General features: G+C 38.6%; 8 protein-coding genes across 8 annotated transcripts; 4 read left to right on the forward strand and 4 right to left on the reverse strand.

The window, feature by feature from the left end:
* Positions 1-97: 97 nt before the first annotated feature.
* Positions 98-2,290, reverse strand: MSD1 (aspartate--tRNA ligase MSD1; the record flags this gene model as incomplete). The annotated part of the gene is made up of 1 exon (XM_022822498.1): positions 98-2,290. One exon carries the CDS (start codon positions 2,288-2,290, stop codon positions 98-100), a length of 2,193 nt encoding a protein of 730 aa, XP_022674314.1.
* A 28-nt stretch (positions 2,291-2,318) lies between these two features.
* Positions 2,319-3,260, reverse strand: SWD3 (Swd3p; the record flags this gene model as incomplete). The annotated part of the gene is made up of 1 exon (XM_022822499.1): positions 2,319-3,260. The coding sequence occupies one exon, from the start codon at positions 3,258-3,260 to the stop codon at positions 2,319-2,321; it is 942 nt and encodes a 313-aa protein (XP_022674315.1).
* Positions 3,261-3,742: 482 nt separating this feature from the next.
* Positions 3,743-4,183, forward strand: UMP1 (Ump1p; the record flags this gene model as incomplete). The annotated part of the gene is made up of 1 exon (XM_022822500.1): positions 3,743-4,183. The coding sequence occupies one exon, from the start codon at positions 3,743-3,745 to the stop codon at positions 4,181-4,183; it is 441 nt and encodes a 146-aa protein (XP_022674316.1).
* Positions 4,184-4,590: 407 nt separating this feature from the next.
* Positions 4,591-6,840, forward strand: SMY2 (Smy2p; the record flags this gene model as incomplete). The annotated part of the gene is made up of 1 exon (XM_022822501.1): positions 4,591-6,840. One exon carries the CDS (start codon positions 4,591-4,593, stop codon positions 6,838-6,840), a length of 2,250 nt encoding a protein of 749 aa, XP_022674317.1.
* Positions 6,841-6,977: 137 nt separating this feature from the next.
* SEC66 (Sec63 complex subunit SEC66) lies at positions 6,978-7,586 on the reverse strand (the record flags this gene model as incomplete). The annotated part of the gene is made up of 1 exon (XM_022822502.1): positions 6,978-7,586. The coding sequence occupies one exon, from the start codon at positions 7,584-7,586 to the stop codon at positions 6,978-6,980; it is 609 nt and encodes a 202-aa protein (XP_022674318.1).
* Positions 7,587-7,940: 354 nt separating this feature from the next.
* On the forward strand, positions 7,941-9,731 carry NPL4 (nuclear protein localization protein 4; the record flags this gene model as incomplete). The annotated part of the gene is made up of 1 exon (XM_022822504.1): positions 7,941-9,731. The coding sequence occupies one exon, from the start codon at positions 7,941-7,943 to the stop codon at positions 9,729-9,731; it is 1,791 nt and encodes a 596-aa protein (XP_022674319.1).
* Positions 9,732-10,079: 348 nt separating this feature from the next.
* On the forward strand, positions 10,080-12,164 carry SSE2 (adenyl-nucleotide exchange factor SSE2; the record flags this gene model as incomplete). Its single annotated transcript, XM_022822505.1, has 1 exon — positions 10,080-12,164. The coding sequence occupies one exon, from the start codon at positions 10,080-10,082 to the stop codon at positions 12,162-12,164; it is 2,085 nt and encodes a 694-aa protein (XP_022674320.1).
* Positions 12,165-12,384: 220 nt separating this feature from the next.
* DPC25 (Dpc25p) lies at positions 12,385-13,110 on the reverse strand (the record flags this gene model as incomplete). The annotated part of the gene is made up of 1 exon (XM_022822506.1): positions 12,385-13,110. The coding sequence occupies one exon, from the start codon at positions 13,108-13,110 to the stop codon at positions 12,385-12,387; it is 726 nt and encodes a 241-aa protein (XP_022674321.1).
* Positions 13,111-13,296: the final 186 nt, after the last annotated feature.

Genomic DNA, 13,296 nt, shown 5'->3' on the forward strand with positions numbered 1-13,296 from the left:
GACGCACATGTTTACGGGATATATACATCAAATTAAAATGGGTTAGGTGGATGCTATTTACAAGATACTATTCCATCTCTATTCTACGAATGGTTCATTAATCCAAATCCGTGTTAGATTTGATATTGTATTCAGTAAGTGTATAAGATGGAACCTTTGATGGGCTACCAACAACTTTATCCACACCACTGATACTCTTAGGGAATGCAATTACATCTCTGATACTTTCAGTGCCACATAGCATAGCACACATTCTATCGAAACCAATAGCAAATCCTGCATGTGGAGGGGTTCCCATTTTAAATGCATTCAACAAGTGACCAAAGAGTTCTTCTGAGTTCTTAATCTTTAGAATATTGTGGAAAATGAAATTTTGCAACTCTGGATCGTGAATTCTAGTTGAACCTCCACCTAACTCCACTCCATTAATAACAAGGTCGTAATGTTCACCATGACAAGCCAAAGGATCAGATTCCAATTTATTGTAGTCCTTCAAACTGACCATTGTAAATGGATGATGGGTGGAGCAGAAACTGTCCGGAACATATTCCGGATAGAGCCTTTGAGTTGTTTCAGCCTTTTCTACAGGTGAAAAGAGCGGGAAATCAACTACCCATGCTGCAACAGAGGCGTCTGTTTTACGGAATAGTTCCTTTCCTTTCGCAGTTTGTAGGACTAGTTGACGAGCCCTACCCAAAGGCGTTGGGTTTTCGAAGAGTCTGCGGGTCGGTTCTCTTGTCGAACCGATGATTATGTCACCCTTTTGCAGATTTAAGAATTTAGTGACTAACTTTGGGTTCTCAAAAGCTGCAATCGACAAGAATTTATTGAACCAAGACGTTTGAGCGTCTTCATTTTCGATTGGAACAACTATTGGCGTTCTACTCTTGTAGTTATCAGTTTTAGATAAAAAGCCCCATTCTTTTTCAAAGTTTTCCATACTCTCAAAGGCGTTACGTAGCACTAACACTTCAAACACAGGAAAGTCTTTATTGGTATAACCGTATGCCTTAAATTCAGATAGATCCATTATCTTCAAATCAGGCGATCTCAAATCAGGTTTATCAATACCATAGTTCGTCATAACATGTTGGTAGGTAAGTTGGGCAATCTTCTGTTCAGAAGAGGCAGGAACTATATTTCCTGCCTTGTCTAAAGTATGTAAATCAGTTCCTGCAACATTGTGCTTATTCCAAGTGCAGGTGACAACCTTTTCAATAACTTCCCTGACGTCTTTACCAGCAGCAAATGCCATTTCCATATCAATTTGGGTGAATTCGGGTTGTCTATCACTTCTAAGGTCTTCATCACGGAAGCAACGAGCAATCTGGAAATAACGATGAACGCCACTGGCTATTAATAATTGTTTATACTGCTGTGGACTTTGCGGTAACGCATAAAACGAAGCTTCGCCATCTATTTTACCTCTTGTTGGAACCAAAAACTCGCGAGCACCCTCCGGTGTAGATTTAAATAAGAGCGGTGTTTCAATCTCAACAAAGTTAAAGGAGTCCAACAAGGACCTTATACTCTTAGATGCTTCATATCTTAACTCCAAGTTCCTTTGATATTTGGGTAGTCTCAATTGTAAATACCTATATTCTGGAGGGAAGTTAGTATCCTTGATCTTAAAATCTTGCAATTGAGAAGGTTTCTTGTTGGCTTGATTCAACTTTTGCAAGTTTAGAAGCTTGAGTTCAAATTCTTTGTTATGGCAATTAGCTTGGGAAGCCGCATTGCCAGACTTCTTTTTTTCGGATAATTCACCAACGATTTGGACAACGTCTTCGACTTGACTATCCTTCAGTAAAGACTGAGAATCAACTATTTGGATGGTTTCACCATTGGTGTCCCTTAAGGTCCCAAAAATTAAATTTTTACCAACTTTCTTTGGCTTTGCGTCAATCCAACCGTTAATGATCACGTTCCCTTTTTCTTGCTTATTCTCTATTATAGAGCTGATGCTACTAGTCTCCGATGATGACTTGAAGATAAATTTATCTTTCACTGAATTTAAAGGTGGAAAAGGACCTAACCTGTTGCTGAAAGTGCTAAAACGTCTAATTTTTAGCATCGTGAAATTATTAGTGGTACGAGTTGTTGTACAGTCTATATACACTTGACAACTCTCAAGGAGCTTATTTTTATTATAGATGCAGCTGTACTTCCACATTATATGTAAGAAGAAGATCGCTTTATTTCGTTTTGTTCTATGAGAAAAAGCGAAAAAGAGCCGAATAGTTGGGATAAAGAAATTTGATAATAGTTGAATAATATGGATATATATCATATATACATTGTTACTGCACAGTTAAGTATTAGGAACTCCAACGGAACATATTACACTCACCATTTATGGAAAGCGTAACTAACATTGAGTCTTTCGCTGATATGGATATCACTGGAGAATTGCGATGTTTATCGTTGATCTTTTGTAGCAAAGTCTTGGAGTAGGCATTCCAGATACACATATCTCCAAAATCGTCACCACTAATGACTAGTGGATCAGAGTCTTTTGGGTACATGAGCTCGAGACCGCAATTGTATTTAAGCTTAGTCTTGGTTTCTTGGTTAGGCCATAAGAATGTTCGTACGACCGTACCTCTTGTATAGTCCCACAGTTTGACAACATTATCTAAAGATTTGACAAGTAGGAATTTACCATTTTTGCTGAATTTTACCATTGATATTGGCACAACACCATCTTCTGCAATCCAGTCCTTATCATATGTTAACGTTTTCAAACAATGGCCTGACTCGGTGTCAAATATCCTGATCAAACCATCATAAGAACCAGAACTGAGAATGCTTGAGTCTGATTCTGGAATATCTATAGATACAACGGGATCTGAATGGGCTGACATAGTTTTCAAAGCTGTACCACTTAGTACATGCCACTCCTTGATACTTTCATCCACCGATGATGAACAAAGTATGCTTCCTTTATTATTATAGCAGACTGAGATGACTGGCGCTGTGTGTCCCATGAGCCTATGTATCTTCCCGTAGAATATATGTGTGATTTCAATACTAAAATCCTCGGAACCACTAGCTACACATTTAGAATCCGGCGACCAGCATATGCAATTGATACCTTGTACGTGTGTAGTAGTAAGATGAATCAGTTTGGATGTTGAAATCTCATAGAGTAGGATGTTCGTATTTGAACTAATAGCGACATATTCCCCATTAGGAGAGATTTGACAAGACGTACTAACTGCTCCAGAGGCGGGGAGTATTTGGCTAACGAATTGTAACATATGTCTTCGTTGTTTGTTCCGAATCCTGCAAATGATTTTTCAATTTCGCTACATTGGATAAGCAGCAGTATTCTTGTTTCTTACAATGCATTTAAAGATGCACGTAAGTAATTATTGTCAAGAGAAGGAAATAATACATATATGGAATGTAAAGAGTTCAAAGAGAGATACTGAGAATTATAAGGCCAACATTGACATACGATATGATGATTCCAACTTAAACAAAATATGTATTGGAACTTAAAATACCCAATCCACTGTACATAACCTGGAAGAGGCATGTTTCCTTGTGAAACACCCATACTTCACATACAAAAGAGTAAAATTTAGAGTTTATGAATGATATGAAAAGGTACGTATACAATATAAAGAGTATTATGCTCTCAAAACTATAAATTAAGGTGGCGAAAGAGGAGATCGAAGTGAAGACAAGCATTGCAGATAATAATAGGCACATCAGATCTAACCACATCATTATAACCATGAATATTGTACCAGATAACACATTCAAATCCAGTGTATCTACTGATAAGGCTGGTGAGCACAAGTCCAATGCCGTCCAAAGTTTACCAGATGTTTTCAGGGAACAAGTAGGTGCTCGCCCCATGAATACACAACTTAATGACAGACATCCTCTAGAATCGCGCATTAGCAACTGGGAAGAAACCCAACACAAGAGACAACTGGAGCAGTACAGACAGATTTTTGGGATTGCTGAGCCTATGAAGAGAGTCATGGAACTAAAACTTGTAGAAAACACCGATTTCAACCCATTGAACCACTCCGAACTACACAGGGATATTCTAATGAACAAAGAGACTTCTATAGACTGGGAAGATGTGTATCCTGCTGCGGATTTCACCAGCGGAATGATGGTGGGTGATGATTTACACACTAAAATTGAAAGAAAAATGGGCATATAAAGGAATCATAATTCCTCCAGGTATACTTAATATATAATACAAAAATACAAGGTTAATTCTCTCATATAATTTAGATGCTAGTTTATGCAGCGCTCAACCCCGTTCTTGATCTGGGAACGTTCTTCATATTACCAAAAGCCTCGAATTACTTACTTACTACTTGGTATTTCAATACTGGAAAAAAGCCAAACAAAAAAAAATAGAAGGTCGTTGTCTGTTTGATATATAAAAGAGGAACTGAGTGGAAACAAGCGAAAAAATTTTACTGTGGAAAAGAACGAGTAAAAACCAAGGGTCAAAGAAAGTCGTACTTACCAGTTTCAGGTGCTTTCAGTTTGTAAACAGTCAAGGCCACCTTGTGTTGATAAATTGTGATTTCAAAGTGCTCTTAAAACGATAATTTTCCGATGGAATACCAAAAGTCTTCACAGTTCGACTATGTGCACAGCATAAATTCTGTGAATTCGCAGTTGCAAGATTTTAGCATGTCTTCATCAATTGGAAGCCCACATCCTATGAGTGGGTCGTCAACACCATTATCTGGCGTACCGCATCTTCATCGTTCCACATCTCTTATGGACACTTTAGGAATTCAAAGAACCCATTCGCCTTTTGAAAGTGCTGCTTCAATGAAATGGAGTTCAGGACCAAATTCTAACCCCACGATGAGCCATGGAATTCCTGTTGGTGGAAGTGCTGATATTGGGATACCGGCACCCCCAGGTCTCACATTGAATGCAAAACAGATTTCTTGGAAGTATCTAGATCAGACTCATCAAGTTCAGGGTCCCTTTGATTCGCAGTTGATGGACCAATGGTACAATAGTGGGTTTTTCAATGAGAGTTTGCAATTGATGCCCATACAGAGTCTTGATCCCTTTCAATTCTCGAATCGATTCATTGCTTTCGCAGAGTTACTTAGAAAGACTGGAACAGTTAATCCATTTCATACATTCGATATGATCTGTTCGAACGCCAATCCAAACATAAATCAAGTTAACAACATTAATCAAACTTCATTTTTTGGTTCAGCCTTACCAACTTCAAATCAACCTGTTATGGGACTTCACCAACAATTTGATGTACCATTATTCGATACCACGCCAACTTTGCAGAATATGCAATATACCGGCTCACAATTGAATATTGAAAATCCTGTGGAATTGAGGGAGAACTTCCAATCTCCTGATTTGTCTCATTCAGAGATTTTGCAATTGAAGAGTGAGGATGGATCCTATTACCATGATACCGTAGTTACTGTTCCGTATTCTAAAAACATCCAAGTTGTAGACAGTTTTAATCAGCCAAAGTCTGGTTTAGAGAGCGACAAAAAACGTACGATTATTCAGCCCCCTATCAAATCTTCAACTGAGTCCAAGACTTCAGAGCAAAAGAAGGAACCTGTTGAGCCACCTAGTGAGAAACCAAAATCGGAAGTTAACTCAACTGACTTTGTTAAGAATATCTCAGAGGATAAAAAACAGGAAACCTTTACTCCGGCAGAAGAATCTATCCCAAATAATCAAACCAAAAAAGACAAGTCATTTAATGATGAAATCATCCAGCAATTGATTATACAGGAAGAACTTGAACGTAAAAAGAAGGAAGAAAAGAAGAAGAAGAAGGAACAACAACAACAACAACAACAACAACAACAACAGAAACAAAGTAAATCGGATAGTCTGTCTACCAAATCTAAAGATTCATTTTCAAATGATCAAAATCATTCAGAAGCACATAGTAACGAACATGATATTTCGTCGCCATGGAGTGCACCTGTAAAGCCTGCTGTCCAAACAATTAACTTATCTGATATTCAGAAGCGTGACGCGGAAGAGAAGAGAAGAAGGGAACAAGAACGAGAAAAAAGGGAAAGGGAAGCGGCATTGAAATTACAACAAGCTCTATTGGAAGAAGAAAAGAAGAACAAGATTAATGTATCCTCTGTAGCTTCTTGGGCAAACCAAAACAAATTGCCATTAAAGGTAACAACAACACCATTATCAACATCAAAACCTCAACAGACACAAGAAACATCAGTTGAGAAGATAAAGTATATCGAAGAACAGAGAAAGATCTTAGAAGATATTCAAAAATCTCAATCCCAAGGCAAACCGGAAGTATCAGGTTCACTTGGCGGTTGGTCAAGTATAGCAAAGAAAAAGGCTCTCAATGAGCCCATACAATCTAATAAGCAAGTCTCTAACTCATTCTTGAATCCTGGAAATACTAATTCTAAAAAGAAGATTTTGCATGGGTCCACAATCTCAATCCCTACTCTGAAGAAGGGAAATTCTACGACGCCTACTATAGCTTATTCTGGAAATCAGTCTACTTCTGCTAGAAAACAGTTTTTGAGCTGGTGTAGATCTCAAATGAAACTTTCTCCTGGAGTTAAAGTGGACTCTGTTTTGGAAATGTTATTATCCTTACCACCAACAATGGATTCGAAGGAGATAATATCTGATACCATATATGCTAATAGTTCTGTGATGGAAGGCCGTTCTTTTGCATCTGAATTTATCAAGAGACGTATTGAGTGTGAAAAATCTTTAAATGACCCACTAACGTGGTCAGAAGCTTTGAGTCTACCTCAGGGAGATTCCGACGACTGGGAGTTCCAGGTTGTGAGCAAGAAGAAAGGTAAAAAATTCTAATGCAGTCACAGTAACTAGTTAGCACCTAGCATTTATTATTATATACACAATGAATATAAGTAGTATTCATCATTTCTTAAATGTACATATAATTCTCATCGATGATCTAAAGCGAATCAAGGTCTTATAAAAAACCACTATTGGATAAGTTTCCCGTTATCATCCAATTTTAATTGGTACTGTTTTTTGTACACGTTCTTTCTATCTAGAATGGAATCATAACGCCTTTGAAGAGCTTGGTTAAAGCAAATTTCTCTACAGAGGTTCACAAATGCTTGTGGCCATTCTGGTTGTAGTCTTTCTGCTTCCTCAATGCAGCTCTTCAATTCTAAATCTACTAACTTCATCTCATTTTGATACCGTTGCCAATATTTATCATCAACGGACCCGTTCTTGTATAAAATCTCTATTTGAACAGCAACTTCTCTTAACTTTATTGTACGTCTCACCGCTTCAGCACCACGGTTTAATAATGCAGCTTTTAGGACTTTAGGGTGAATTTGCTCCGTTTCAGAAAGTTCCTGAATCGAGTAGTACAAATCACGCGCTTCATGTTCATCAAATATACTTGGTAATTCTGTGAGCTTCTTGACTTGGTTCTTTCTATACTTTGAGGCAAAAATCATCAAAGATATGACTAGAATAGAGACATATACCAATGGAGTATACACACTCACTGCCTTTATTTCTATTTTCTCTTGTTCTTCATAAAAAGTACCATTGAAATGCGTACCGTTGTTTGACATTGTACCCAAAGAAAGACAGCAATATCTTGTTAACTTTTAAAGAGGCAACGATTCTTACAGCTGAGCTAAACCAGAGCTATACCGAATGGTTCTTTCTCATAAACCAGTCGATATTCATGTTTAACTTTTAAACTGTTTGTTAATATCAGATCTGTACGACTTTCGTTTTTTTTCAATTTAGCTTTTGAAAGTTATAAGCACATATAAAATACTTTATGACACTGCTGTTAATAATAGGATATTTCAACCAGATTTAAAGTTTGCCACTAACAAAGATTAAAGGGAGAGGTGTCCTCTAGAAACTGTACTATTATTTAACCAATTGCAGTGATAGACCTGATAATTCAAAATACAATGCTATTGAGATTTCGGTCAAAGTTAGGAATTCATCGTGTTTCGTGCGAAGCAAACGATAGTTTTGGCAACGTTGTTGAGAAATGGGCAAAACAATTGTCAGTGCAGGTGGACTTGAACACTGTGAGTGTCAGTACACAACCAGGGGTTTCAAAGTTAGCAAGTGAGATTGCGCATCAGAGTGTAGCATCTTTAGGATTGAAGCATGGTGATATGCTCACTACTGTATTTGAAAGTACAGAAAGCCATCAAGAAGGCACAAGTGCTAACACTGGCTCTAAAGGAAATGGTGGAAGTGTGTCAATCAACAATAGAAATAACATTAAGCCTCAAATTAAAGAATCTGAACTCGATAAGGAGCTAGAGGGGGAAACTGGACTTATTCAGCGCCCAAGATCTACCTTCTGCAGACATGGTGACAAAGGTATGTGTGAGTATTGTTCGCCATTGCCGCCATGGGATAAGGGATATCACGAGGAGCATAACATCAAACACATATCATTTCATGCATATTTAAAGCAGCTAAACGAGGTAACCAATAAGAAATCATCTGGATCGTCATACATCCCGCCCCTAAGTCCACCTAATTATAGAATAAATTTGAAATGTACAGGTGGCCACGAGCCATGGCCAAAGGGTATTTGTTCGAAATGTCAACCCTCCGCCATCACTTTACAACAACAGACCTTTAGAATGGTGGATCACGTTGAATTTCAACAAAGTGAACTGATCAATCAGTTTATTGATTCTTGGAGAACCACCGGTATGCAAAGGTTCGGTTACTTATACGGTTCATATAGAAGGTATGACAATGTTCCGTTGGGTATCAAGGCTGTTGTAGAAGCAATCTGGGAGCCTTCTCAACACGATGAACAAGATGGTATCAGCATGGATATGGATCAAGTGATGAGGGAGGTGGAGGAAACAGACAAATTAGCGCAAGAAATGGGGTTAGAAAGAATCGGGATGATTTTTACTGATCTTACGGATGCTGGCCTAGGCGATGGGTCTGTTTTCTGCAAGAGACACAAGGACTCATTTTTTTTATCTTCGCTTGAGGTTATTATGGCTGCGAAACATCAATTGAGACATCCAAATTTGTCCAAGTTTAGTGAGACAGGATCATTCTCATCAAGATTTGTTACCTGCGTGGTATCAGGAAACTTGAAGCAAGAAATTGACATAGCCACTTATCAGGTTAGTTTAGATGCAGAAGCATTAGTTGATGCAGACCTCATATCAGGTTCCACTCACCCATCACAGGCATATATCAACGAAACAAACGACAAAAGATATGTACCTGAGATATTCTACACACGTAAGAACGAATACAATTTGACGGTGAAGGAAAATGCAAAACCCGCATTCCCCGTAGACTATCTCTTAGTATCATTGACTCATGGTTTCCCTGTGACAACTGATGCTGATTCAGAAACCGAGGGCACTACAAATCATGTAACAGCAACTAGCCCACCTCTCTTCAAAACTGTTGCTGGATTTCCATGGTCTAATCGACAAGCAATGGGCCACTCACAAGATTACACAGAACTCAAGCGCTACATCTACAAAGCAGCTACTGACAACGACCTTACACATTTACATCAAAAACTTTCGAACTTCCATCTCTTGCTTTACATACATTCACTTCAAGTGTTAGCCCAGCATGAATGGTCTTTGCTTTTACAGGCCGCAACAGCACCAACTATTGAGGAAGCAACAGAAGCACTACTCACCCTTTCGCATTCTCCGGGATGGCAAACACTTGTCATGATCCTTCAACAATCTATGTAGAACGTTAATATATCCCTCTTCTTCTGCTCTCTGGTCTATTCTAGAAGCTTCTCATCACCCTGAACGACAGTTTTCTCGTCATCTTGCTCTGTTATTTTTTTTTTTTTAATGCTCATGTACGAAATGGAAAAGAAGTGAAAAGTACACATACCAATCGACTACTTTAAAGTTTCTCATCACTATTAAATCATTAAAAGGTACGTTGGGTATTAAAATAACATATAGTGACATTATTCTACCAGCTAAAACAGCTTTTAAGGAAATCAAACAGTACTAGCCGTAGTAAGAACAACTTATTGGGCTAATTTTTGTATCTCCTGGTAATAATATAGAATATTAAAAAGAGCGATGAGTATTCCATTTGGTTTAGATTTGGGTAACAACAATGCTGTATTGGCTGTTGCTAGAAACAGAGGTATTGACGTTGTTGTTAACGAAGTTTCCAACCGTTCTACCCCAGCTCTAGTTAGTTTCGGTCCAAAGAATAGATTTGTTGGTGAATCTGGTAAGAACAAGCAAACTTCCAACATCAAGAATACCGTTGATAACTTGAAGAGAATCATTGGTTTGGACTATGAAAACCCAGAATTCAAGGAAGAAAGCAAACATTTCTCCGCTAAGTTGGTCAAGCTAGAAGATGGCAAGGTTGGTACTGAAGTCAGATTTGCTGGTGAAAAGCAAGTTTACTCTGCCACCCAATTGGCTGCTATGTTCATTAACAAGGTCAAGTCTACCGTGATTGATGAAACAAAGGGTAACATCACTGACGTTGCCATCGCTGTCCCAACTTGGTACACTGAAGAGCAAAGATATGCTATCGCTGACGCCGCTAGAATTGCTGGTTTGAACCCGGTTAGAATCGTAAACGATGTTACTGCCGCCGCTGTCTCCTACGGTGTCTTCAAGACAGATTTGCCAGAAGGTGAAGAAAAGTCTAGAATTGTCGCATTCATCGACATTGGTCACTCTTCTTACACCTGCTCTATCGGCTCTTTTAGAAAGGGTGAATTGAAGGTCTTAGGAACTGCTTACGACAAGCACTTTGGTGGTAGAGACTTCGACCGCGCCATTACCGAACACTTCGCTGATGAATTCAAAACTAAGTACAAGATTGACATCAGGGAAAACGCCAAGGCTTATAACAGGGTTTTGACCGCTGCTGAGAAGCTGAAAAAGGTTTTGTCTGCTAACACTGCCGCCCCATTGAACATCGAATCTGTTATGAACGATGTCGATGTTTCTTCTCAATTGTCTAGAGATGAATTAGAAGAATTAGTCTCCTCCTTATTGGAACGTGTCACTGACCCTGTCACCAAGGCTTTGAAGCAAGCCAACTTGACTGCTGAGGATGTCGACTTTGTCGAAATCATTGGTGGTACTACCCGTATCCCATGTTTGAAGAATGCTATTTCTAAGGCTTTCAACAAACCTCTATCTACCACCTTGAACCAAGATGAAGCTATTGCTAAGGGTGCTGCTTTCGTGTGCGCAATCCACTCTCCAACTATGAGAGTTCGTCCATTCAAGTTTGAAGATATTCATCCATACTCTGTCTCTTATTACTGGGACAAGCAAGTTGAAGATGAGGATCATTTGGAAGTCTTCCCAGCTGGTTCAACTTATCCTTCTACCAAGCTAATTACCTTGCACCGTACTGGTGATTTCACCATCGAAGCTAAATACACCAACAAGGAGGAATTGCCACCTCATGTTCCTGTTGAAATTGCTAAGTGGGAAATCAATGGTGTCAAGCTAAACGACGGAGAATCTTCTATTCCAGTCAAACTAAAATTGAGATGTGATCCATCTGGTTTGCACACTGTCGAAGACGCTTACACTATTCACGACATTGAAGTCGAAGAGCTTGTCCCACCACCAGCTGACGCCCCAGAAGGTACTGAACCAGAATACAAGAAGGTCACTAAGACTGTCAAGAAGGATTCTTTGACCATCGTTGCTCACACTTTTGCTTTGGATGAGAAGAAGTTGAACGAATTGATCGAAAAGGAAAATGAATTGACAGCCCAAGACAAATTGGTTTTCGAAACCGAAGATCGTAAGAACACTCTAGAAGAATACATCTATACCTTGAGAGGTAAGTTGGATGAAGAATACTCCGAATTTGCTTCCGATGATGAAAAGGAAAGATTAAAGAGTATGTTGGCTAAAGCCGAAGAATGGTTGTACGACGAAGGTTACGATTCTACTAAGGCTAAGTACATTGCTAAGTACGAAGAATTGGCTTCTCTTGGTAACATGATCAGAGGTAGATACTTGGCTAAGGAAGAAGAAAAGAAGCAAGCTTTGAGAGCTAAGCAAGAAGCTTCAAGAATGGCTGAAATGGCTGAAAAATTGGCTGCCCAGAGAAAGGCTGCTGCTGAAGCCAAGCCTGAAGAACCAGCTAACGGTGAAGGTGATGTTGATATGGATTAGTTCTCTTTCATTCACCTGACTGTTAACTGTTTTAGTATCTTCTATTTTATCTTTCAATTTCTATTAAAAATGGATGCATAAATATATATATATATATATTATACACACATATATTGTAAGCTTTATAAATCGTGTTCCAGAATTATCCGCTGTGCATCCACCTTAATTAAATTACTTTAGGGATATGAGGGTAAAGAATATTTATGTTGAATTGACATAGTTAATCAGATGAGGATGTTTGTGCTAAACCTTTATTGGCAACAGCTTTCTTTCGAAGATTCTTTTTCTTCTCAAACTCAGCGAAGGCCTTAAAGAAAACGGGAACATTTTCCCAGCCTTCACTATCATCCATATCCGAAACCTCTAAATCCGGATTGTTGGAGCTGTTGCTTTTTGAACCTGATCTTTTCATAGCATTTCGTTTCTTTGCTTCTATAACGGCCTGTGGTAAAGGAGTCGTACGTTTAGGGAAAAAGCTGCTGCTAGTTTGCTTCTTCATGCTGTCGAGCTTTTCCTTCTTTTTATAAAGAGATTTCGGAATATTTTTTTTATCTAAATCTTTCAAAGGCGGATTGAAGTCCTCGGGCCATACTTCATTTGTTGAAGCTATTGCTTTAGCTGCTTCTTTCCTCTTAGTCTTCCACTCTTTTAAATCATCGTTGTATAGCTCCCATACACAGTTTACACAGCCAGACATACAACAGTTATCCGGTTCATGAGGTCTGGACGGTACAACGACACCTGCTATCTTCCTGCTATTTGTATCTTTTAGAAATCTGCTGGTTGATGTTGGGGGTTCTTCTTTAAGTCTTCCACCGAAAACTGATTTTAACCTTTCTTCTTCAGTTCCGAAAACTCCTTTTGTGTTTCCTTCGAATGTCATAAGTGTTGGTCTTGCATTAGATATATATCTGATAGTTTTAAGCGGTATGTGGTTGCGAATCATCCTAACTTGGTTGGTTGAAGACCTTTCTTGATTCTGTATTTGTTCGGCTTATAGACTTGTACATTATGTGATTTTTATTAGTCAAGTGTATTTTAAAGGTTTTTAAAGCTTTTCATATTTTTATATCCTTTTCAGATTAGTTGCAGGTAAAACTCCGAACATATCAAGTTAGTCCAAGTACCCAAA

This window comes from Kluyveromyces marxianus, chromosome 1 (assembly GCF_001417885.1).
Source record: "Kluyveromyces marxianus DMKU3-1042 DNA, complete genome, chromosome 1".
NCBI lineage: Eukaryota > Fungi > Ascomycota > Saccharomycetes > Saccharomycetales > Saccharomycetaceae > Kluyveromyces > Kluyveromyces marxianus.